The 10,348-nt window shown below is 35.9% G+C and overlaps 1 protein-coding gene across 4 annotated transcripts in view; it reads left to right on the top strand.

The window, feature by feature from the left end:
* The window catches only part of LOC146451000 (ankyrin repeat and fibronectin type-III domain-containing protein 1-like), a 35,320-nt gene that overhangs the window by 245 nt on the left and 24,727 nt on the right, over nt 1–10,348 (top strand). For 3 of the 4 annotated variants that reach the window (XR_014860201.1, XM_085099858.1, XM_085099857.1), the window contains exons 1-5: nt 1–679; nt 805–888; nt 2,731–2,900; nt 7,664–7,800; nt 9,573–9,622. The exon at nt 1–679 is cut by the window's left edge. Coding sequence is in view for 3 of the 4 variants with exons in the window: in XM_085099858.1 (XP_084955984.1) it covers nt 459–679; nt 805–888; nt 2,731–2,900; nt 7,664–7,800; nt 9,573–9,622 (662 nt within the window). In the remaining variant the exon portion in view is untranslated. Of the gene's footprint in view, nt 680–804; nt 889–2,730; nt 2,901–7,663; nt 7,801–9,232; nt 9,370–9,572; nt 9,623–10,348 lie in introns of those variants that run through there. The other variant, XM_085099859.1, reaches the window with a different exon arrangement.

Genomic DNA, 10,348 nt, shown 5'->3' with positions numbered 1-10,348 from the left:
CCCAGTCTTCCTCGGCAGACTTGGAAAAGATAAGCTCGACAATCTGCGTTCAATCGTTTGGAAAGGATTTGTTCGGCGAATTTTGTATAAGTTAATACTTGACCGTTACAGAAGGAGTCGCACCAGACTGCGTTATCGATGGTTTCAAATAAGCACCAGTTATTTTGCAGGCGTGAGATCGGGCAAAACTCTTGAACGTAGCCTGGTTTGGCCCGTCGGTCGACAAAGCGTGTTGCTCTGTCAACTGTATAAACTCTGTTGGTGATGTTTGTATGCGCATGTAGTTGTTCTTCCTAAAGAGTCTGATAAGTGGAAATTCGTACCTATAGCTTTGTATACAGCGGAAATCAACACGTACAGAGGTGTCTTCATCCTCGAGAACGGCATGTGGGTCAGACGAAATTTAAGTACCTTCCAACCAACTGCACATTTTATATCGTCAGGTACTTTGGCGTTGAATGGTGCTGACCGAGAACGCTCTGTTGTTAAGATTCGTGGTTTTATGGCTGCACTGTAAAGTGAGCATGTCTGAAGAGGCTACAGAGGAAACGGAAAAGGCTGTTAGACCAAACGATTCGCCCCGGCGAAAATCCTGTACGACGGATGGATTTCTAGCCCCATCCGGTGAGCTTGATTTCGACTTGCCTGTTCAACAAGGAAACTTGTCCGGTCTGATCAGGTACAGTATTGTATGTTTATTTCTCCTTATACTGTAGATAAACTAGGCCGCAACTTGACCTCGGCTTAATGCTTATATATCCTAGTTGAAATGTTATCATTTTAATCGCATTTTTCGCCATACAGGGGCAAAGATAATCCTCGAGCCGATGTTTCTTTAGTAAGCTTAAATGGAATCGAGGACAAATTTTCAAGTGACGCCAGTAGCTCGTAAGTAAAGCTCCTATTATTCTCCGTCACATCGATTAGCTAGTCTGTATTTTGCAAACACAACAGCTGTGTTAAAAATTGCGCTATTTATAAAATGGCTTGAGGCTAGTTTAAATGTGAGATCTCGCTGTATGTTTCATACAAGTGGGTAATGAATATTGGAAACCTTACCTTGGATTTAAGTTGTCACCGAGTTAGACATAGAACGCAATTAAACTTTAATGACTTCTTAATAAAGCTAGAAAGAAAGTAGTTTTATGGTTTCGATTTTTTTTGCTAGGAAAGTTTTCCTCTATGAGTGTTATTTTAGAAAGCAGGAAGGTTTCAAATTTCTAAAGTCACAAATTATTTATTTAAGGTTATTGTTAGTAATAAACTAAGTTAAAATTGGTACATTTAGCCGTTGTTGTATACTGAATATTATTTAAGCTGCTAATATTTTAAAATTAAAAAGTAAAATGGAAAGTGTTTTTAATTGCAATAGCTGTAAAAGTAGTTAACACGGTATTTTAAAATTCACTAAAAGCAATAAAATTCTGGTTGTATTCTTCAGATATTACGAATGATTCCATTGATGTTAGTTTTTACCAAATATTTCGTGTCAAGTGTCAATGCATCATTTCAAAACGATTTATTGTACAATTCCAATTATTTAGGAATTCAGTGATAGGTTTGGTATTAAAATTTGGATAAATAAATAGAGACCTTTTAAAATCCAGCCATAGATTATTTAGAAAATCCAATCTTGTATATATTCTGAAATTGCAAAATTTTGAATCCCAGTTGTTTAGGTATCTTCTTACATCTGGTTTTTGAAAATTATACGTTCAACAGTACTTATAAATGCCAAATATAGAGTAGAATAGAGTAATACAATAATTTGATTGATTGCCTTTAGAAATAGGTGAAGCGCTAAAAATACCATAAGGGATTTCAAAAATTAAAATACATTATTATGTGATTGTGAATAGAAAATTTCACGTTTTGCACTGTTTTGTACGAGTGTACAGTATATATTTTTACATTTATTCCAGGGTCACTGGAATCCACGTATTCAATCACAAGAAAAACATAAACCTTTTCTGTGAAACACAAACAGTCACAAATTCAATGAAAATCAAATTTAAAAATATTGCATCAAACAGTATACAGATATATCTGTCATTAAATTTTGAGTCATCTGTTGTATTGAGCTTTACACCGGTGACAAACTGACTGCTTTGTTAGTGAATTGAATATACAATATTTCAGATCACCTGTACCACCATTGTCCCATCAAACATACTAAGTCATAACAGGTGTGGACTATCCTTGCATTGTATTTTTCTTTTCTTTCTTTCTTTCTGGTTTTTTTTTTTTTTTTTAGTCTGGGTCATTTTTGAGATTGGATTTTTTTTTTCAGTTTTTTTCCCCTTATTGGACGTCAACCATTTACCGACAGTTCCCTGACAGCCTACCAACATTTAGCTGACAGTTACCTGACAGATACTGTTCTTCATTTTTTTTCCCAATCTGTGCAGCATTCAAATAAATTAAACTCATTGGAAAAAGTGTTTTGTAAAACAAGTTGTTTCTGTTCAATTTAAGAGTTTTATATAAGACAGCTGTAAATGACTTTTGCTTTAAAATCTAAATTGCTCCAACTAAGCCGTATTTTGGCACAGATTGGTTATCATGTACATGTAAAAATTTTTGTTGCATTTGTAATTTTTGAACAAACTGCTAAAGGGGGCTTATGGATCCTCAAATTCTAGAATGAACCCTTGGGAATGAAACCAAGTTTTTATTATTTTTTGAGATTGATTGAGAAATATTGACTGTGCTGTTTGCTTTTTCATGCAGGCCAAAAAAACCACATCCTTTGCGGAGCCCTATAAATAAATATTCTTCACTGATCAGAGCGCAAGCCTTCTCATCCGTTTTAGACAACGTGGACAAACCTTTCGGAACAAAGACCACCAGGAATTTTTCCAAGGCTCCCCTTAAACTTAAGCTTCCTTTGTCTCCTAAAGGTAATTCATTGTTAAAAGACTGTTGTTACTCTCTTCCTGTTCTATAAAAATAATTAAAATCTGTCAACCAGCTTAGTGACACACTAACCAGGGTTGACAGGGGTAGAACTTAACACTTGTATCTGTTGTATGGTCAGTGTCTAGAAGCATTACTGCTCCCTCCTTGTATGTTATTATAGGCCATCACAGGATAAAAGGGTTAGTTTCTAAAGAAACTGTGGGTGCTGCATCACAACAGAGTTGATAAAGTATGCCATAAAGAGATTCTAGTTCTGCTGTTTTGAGCGTTAGCGCTAACCCAGGATGAAGTAAGTAGGAGTAGTACTACTCTTGACAGCTTGAGTAAACAGACATCATTTTGCACTGCTACCATTGGTCGCCCTGTGAAAGTGATGTCTGTTTGGTTGAAACAAATTTCCCATGCAGCACGCATGTATTACGACTTTTTGTGGTTTTCAGTATCATGGAAAGGAAATCAGTCCCAGCTTTCTGTTGTGTCAAAGATTCTTCAAATTAAATGACCGCTGGAAGAAATATTCTCCAAAGATTGGAATAAATGGAACACACTCCAGTTTACTGAATTAAAAGTGTCAATCAGTTGGTGGTGTTTGTAGATGAAATCAAGCATGTTGTTCACCTAAATATAGTTTTGAAAGAGGTGAATTTGCATGGTGAATTTGCAATTGGCAAATTTGCATATTTGAAAGAAGCACTTCAAAATGTTCTTACATTGAATAATTTTTTTTCACAATGAGGAGATCAAACTGCAGTCAAACTATTGACGTGAGTGAAAACTTGGCCAAACAGTCGCCATACATGTGTCATGTGGAGAATTTGTTTCAGCCAATCAGAATACTACCCAGATCTGGGTAAAAATTACATCATCAATTTGGAACAAGTGTTGGCCAATCACAGGATACCCAGCATGAAGTAACTAGGAGTTTTGTTACTCCTAGATGAAATACTAGCCCATCACAGGATACCCAGCATGAGGGAACTAGGAGTTCTACTACTCCTTCCTTGGATGGGATGCTAGCCCATCATAGGATACCCAGCATAAAGGAAATAGGAGTACAGTGAACACCCACATCTAAGAACAAGTGGATTAAAAACATCAGGCTGAAAGTTGGCCAATAAAGCACCATATATATAAGAACCAATTCAGCCTGATAAAGAAAACATGTTGTTATATAAAAGGAAAGAGGATGCCAGAATAAGAAAGCAATAGTTATACAGTAACTCATATTAAGGTGGCCAAACACAGTTTTCTAGTATACAGGTATTAGGAAACATTATTTCAAAACTACGCACTTCTTAGAACCCGAAATTAGCATGGTGCAAGATTAACAAAGAAGGAATAAATTTTGATACTTCTTGTTGAGCAAGGTGTCATTGCCATGGCAACGCAGCAAGCTATTAACCGTCCACAAATAATGGTTTTCCTCAATTTTTAGAAAATGCACTCGTTAGATTTTTTCCATTTTTTGTATCCAGAAAAACTCACAAAATACTGACATAGTGACGTTGCTTTTATGTAATTTTAACAGAGAGATCTCCTGTAAATGTTGGTTTTGCACTATAATGTTTTTTGAAGATACCCTCAGTTAGATTTTGTTTTTGGTTTGTAGGCGAGTTACGCGTTTAGAAAACTACTGTTTTGTCAAATTTCACGAAATTCTAACGAGCGGTTCCTTGGAAAACAGTTCATTTCCATTAAAACAACCAGTCACAGTTTTCGGTCAAATGCGCATGCGTGGCTTTTAATTAGGTTTTCTCAGCAAAGATGAAAAGCGTACAAAAAGGCTTAGCTCATTGCGAACTCACTTTCTTTGTTCGGCGATAAATGAAGAAGGATTCACAAACGAGAAACTGAGTTATTTTAAGAGCAAAACTTACTTTTGTGATCCATTTGGTATAAAATCGAGGGATTGATAGTATCTGCTTACCACAACCGGATGGTGTGCTGGACCATACAAACTCTAAGAGCCATACAGTACCTGACAGGAAGGATGGGACTCTGGGACAATAACAGTTGACAACATTTTGTAACAGTCACCTGGGTGTCTTTAGTATCATGTATAGTATTTCTGAAACATTTTAAGAACATTTTCAGGCTGATTTCTGACTAAGCACCCGGTAAATATAAGAACTTGCTCAGCCTGAAACGCGAAATCATAAGTTCTTATATGCGGGTGTTTACTGTACTACTACTCCTTCCTGGTTGGAATGCTACCTATCACAGTATGAACCATCTGAAAGCAATGGTCACACTACACAGTCGCGCAGTATGGCCAGTGCCTCATGCATGTGCATGTGTGACATTATTTGGCCTCATCAGACAGCTATGCCATGCTGATGAGTCTGTGTGCATATGTTCGGTACTGACCATACTGCAGAGCTGTGTAGTGTCACCATTATGTTCAGATTGTTTACCATCACAGTATACCCAGGATGTAGGAATGTAAAGTAATACTACTTCTCCCTGGGTGAATTGCTTCCCCATCACAGTATACCCAGCATAAAGTAACTGGGAGTATTACTATCCCTCCCCCCCCTGGATGGGATAGTGGTCCATTGCAAGAGTACCCTAACATTTATAATTATAGCAGGATGTTAACCACCAATTGAAAATTGGGAATTTCCTGTGAGGTTTTTAGAACATCAAGTGAATTTGAAATGAATTGTTTCCATAGGATGCCTAGAGCTACAAATTTCTAGCAAAACCTTGAATAAATTGTAGATTTTCCTTGCAGCTCCAATTTATACTCCTAGGCGAGAAAATATTGTGCAAAATGTCCTTTTGAGCTTTTAATTAATGCAACTTCGATACATAAATTACTCAAAATGCCAACCTTGTAATTTGTTTTCCAGTTTCCTTTTGATTGTTGGGGTCCTTCATAAAAAGGCAATTTGGGGTGAATGACACCTCCTTTGGAATTTTCCCTCAATAAAATTGATAATATAACGTGTCAGATATTTTAGAGTTTTATGTGAATATCAGGTAAACATTCTGCTTGTTACATGATCCACTAGATATCTTAGGTGTTTAATCACTAGCTTTCACTTGATATGCATAATTTCAATATTTCAGAAATGTAAAATTGAACAACCATACTGTATGTCCTAAATTATTAATTAAAAGCTCAGAAAACTTCTAGTTTGGTTTAAGCAGTTAAAAACCATGCCTTGGGGGAAGGAAATGGGTACTTACTTATTAAAAACTGGATCATTGTATAATGCCATTCAAGAGCTTTGATTGGCTTAGGGTCCATGGAATATTGGCCATTAGTATATACCACACAAGTGAGTAGTACTTTTAGTGCACGCTGATTGGCTTAAGCTCGGAGGTGATTAGCCAAGTATTATTCACCTCCGAGCAGCCAAAGAGAAACAAGATGGCTTCCCGTCTCGCCACTGTTACTTATGAGGAAATTGTTTCGATAAATGAGGCGGCTGTTAAAAAAATACATAAATGGCAACATAGGTTGGTTTGACGGCATTAAATGGTAACTTATTTAATCTTTTCAACTTCATATTCTAAGGCGAAAAATGAAAATACAATCCCTTGTTTGCAAAAACTGTAGAGCAATAAAATTACAATGAAAATAATGAAACATCTAACATTTTCAGCATGGTTTCAACAACAAGACAAATTTCACAGAAAAATTAAAGAAATGACACTGTAGGAACTAAAAAAATGTCTCCAAAACTTTTATTTGTCTGCAAGAACGCGAGACGGAACTGTCTACAATAAGAAATCGCTTACCGCATGATGCGCGAGATCTTAAAATGTCATACCAGTTGTCAGTATATTATCAGAAATAAAATAATTTTATGGTCCACTAGTTATTCAACTTGTGTGGTATATACTACGAACCGCCGACCGGTTGGCTCAGTTGGTAGAGCACCGGGCTCCCGTGCGGGAGGTCGCGGGTTCAAACCCCGGCCGGACCAACACTCAGGGTCTTTAAATAACTAAGGAGAAAGTGCTGCCTTTGTAATAACATCTGCAAACGGTTAGACTTTCTCGGATAAGGACGATAAATCGTAGGTCCCGTCTCACAACCCTTGTTCATGATTACTTTGTGGGACGTTAAAGAACCCACACACTGTTCGCAAGAGTAGGGGACATAGTTCCCGGTGTTGTGGTCCGGCCTTCTATCTTTCACACTCATGCTTGGGTTAAGTGGGTGGGTGGGTGAGATCGAATATGGACCGATAGCGGCTGCCAGAGGCGCCTTCACATGCTGACGTCCGATCTCACCCCACAGAAATGTAAACCGCCATGAGACTTGGTGATATGTGTGGTATATAAGAATTCATTCATTCATTCATTCATTCATACTAAAACAATTATTAACTTCAGTGTTGGTGAAAGTGATGTATATTTACCTCGCCGCTTCGCGGCTCGGTAAATATCCATCACTATTCATCTCCACTTCAGTGAATAATTGTTAATTATACCATACCCATGAAATAGCTTCCGTTACATCATTTTCTTGTTTTTCGATTGCAAATTGAAATCAGCAAGACCTAGCAATATCTCTCGGTTGTTTTTAGTAGAACAATATAATTATTCCACTTGTGCTGGCTGGATTTGGGAAGATTATAGTTGAGTGAACTTGGTGCTTCAATTGCCTCATTGGGTATCTTTTATCTCCTAATCCAATGTGCACTTGAGGAATCATGGTGAAATATGTAGGAGTAACTTGCTACAGAGAAAAAATAATTTTTGACAACAGGTTTTGTTCCTTAAACCTTAGGTGGTGCTTGGAACCTTGAAGATGATGAAGATGTAGGGATTGGCAGTTCTGGCAGCACTGATGGAGTTCCTTTTGGCTACACAACAGGAGGATTGTACTATTCAAATGATGTACATCTTCAAACATTACATACGCTGGTAAAGATTAAATTGCTGTTCACACAATGCATTTTTACTCCTTCTGTTACCTTGAAAATAGAGATTTTCAAAAATGCAAGATCTTTTCATGTATACATCCATTTTTGCTCCCCGGCTAAATGTCAGCAATTTTGAAAATGAATGTAAAATTATAAGCAGTAACTTCTGATGACTTCCACTGATGTTGTTCCATTATCATTTATTAGAAAAAAAATCTTATTTGTTTTTGCGGCACACCCAAAGACAAATCTCCATTTTCAAAAAATCCAGACTTTGAACAGCATTTTTCAAAATCTGTTTGAATGTGCTGTTAGTAGTATAAATTTGTCTTCATTTGCAAATTTTCTAGCCGGTTTCTTCTCTTTTTTCTTTGTCTCTGATTCATTACCACAGTCTGGGAAAGGAAACTGAAATTAAATGGTTTAAAACTTTTCAATCCAAAAACAAAATAATTAGAACCAGAAGCCTAACTGTATTAAATTACTATTTACACATGGAGATAATTTTTCAAAATGCAAGATTTTCGTCCAAGTACATTTTGAGAACTGACGTAAATGTGACATAATCAAAAAAAAAAAAAAATGTCACATCATCATTTTGAAAACCTACATCTTCATTTGTTTTTGCTGCACACTTATAGATGAGAAATCTCTATTTTCAAATATTTAGACTTTGAGCAGAAGTTTGAAAATCTGTTTGTACATGCTGTGGTTTAAATTTGTCTTTGCTTTGAAAGTTTCTAAACCTGAGTCTATTTTTATTGTCCTTTGTCTCTTTATATTATCTGTAAAATTACAATTAAAATAGTTTGAACTTTTTCAATCCAAATCAAAAAATACCAGAGGCCTAGCTAGATTAAATTGCCATTCGCACGTGTTTTTAATCCTTTTTCTCCCTTGAAAATGGAGCAAAATGCAAGATTTTTCTCCGGGGATTCATCCATTATTGCTCTCCAAATGTCAACGATAACATTGAAAATGTTCAAAAACGTACCTTCTAGTGGCTTCTGTTGGTATTGTTACATAATCATTCCAAAAACCTCCATCTTCAATTTTTTTTTTTTTGCTGCACAGATGTACTTCCACTTGCAGTAATCTAGACTTTGAGCAGTATTTTGTGCTGTAGTCTAAATTTGTCTTCATACAAATGGCAAATTTTCAAACTAGTCTATTTTTAATTTCCTTTTCCTTTGATTCATTTAACATAATCTAGAAAAGGAAGATACAAATCAAAATGGTTTAAAAAAGATCCAGTGGCCTAACTGGGTCTAGAAAATCTCCTTGTTAAAAGAAAATTGATCAAAAATGGATATACATGTACATGTATTTGTGATCCGTGATGATGTCATTAGCACTCTTTTGTATGCTGAGAGTCACATGCAGTACAAAAGTCTGTGACCTATTCAGGGAATAACTTTAAGTCCACTTTGAAGTTACAATGCTACAGTAAGTGACTTGTCTAAAGTCCCTTGATGGGCAGACTTTTGTCTCTGCCAGTGTTTCTTATCAGCTTAAATTCCAGATGAATCAAAAACGTCGCTCATTATTCCAGTTGATGGCCATAAAGGAAGTGAGTGTGAAGATGCCACGGCTTTCAAATGATGAAATTCTGATTCAATTGATTTTTTTTAAATGTTACATTAGAGTAGTATTGTCATGAATACATTACTGATTGGGCGACCAAGGAACCTTTTTTTTTTCATGTAGATAGCACTTATAATGTGAACTACTCTGATTTATTTTGACATTTATTATTTTAATATTTTTTATCAGGGTAATGAAGAGGAAAATACCTCACCAGCTGAGATTGAAAAGAAACAAAGGTAATCTTCGGTAATGCTTATCTGCTACAGCTGTAAATGTTCTTGTACTACAGCTGTGGCTTTCATCAAAGTCTATCTCTTGCCTTTTATGGAAGTGAGTTGGTCAACCAATATTGTTTTTTCTAAGTTCCTGTTTGGCCGCACTGAGATTTGCCATTCACCTGAGTTTAAGGGCTGATGTTGTGCTTGAAATTTGTCTTAAGCTTAAAATTTTTCAAACCAGTTTTAATTTCTATTTTTGTGTTCCTTTGTTCTAGCTTATTATCAGTAAGGGTTCATTCTAGAGAGCAGCTTCTTTGCAGATTTTAAATTCCTTTGTTCATGAAGCACAGCCCAAAATATTTGAACTTAAGCTAAGATTTCATTATAAGTTGTTCAAATAATAAATTAAATTTGTAGAGAACTACTTCAAGTTTTTAATAAAATGTCTTCTTAATGGATGACAAGTGGTTACCTGAAAAATCAAACGTATCTGCTCTGGGAATGTACACTATCTTGGCAAAATGCTGTGTGCTAATTGTGACCTGTCTGTGCAAATTTTATGGGCCAATTTTTTTAAATTGCATGGAAATCCTGTAATGATGTACACCAGTCAGGGAATAAACCCTGTATAACATCAATGGAATGACTGCACAAGTGACATTTCCCCATATTACAATTAGTTTGTTCATTTCACATGTGTGCATTCATGAGTTAAAAATAAAATAAGATCAAAGCTTCCTGTGA

The sequence above is a fragment of the Pavona decussata genome, unplaced genomic scaffold (genome assembly GCF_977016875.1).
Source record: "Pavona decussata unplaced genomic scaffold, jaPavDecu1.1 SCAFFOLD_416, whole genome shotgun sequence".
Lineage (NCBI taxonomy): Eukaryota > Metazoa > Cnidaria > Anthozoa > Scleractinia > Agariciidae > Pavona > Pavona decussata.
This window is presented reverse-complemented; position numbering and strand designations above follow the sequence as displayed.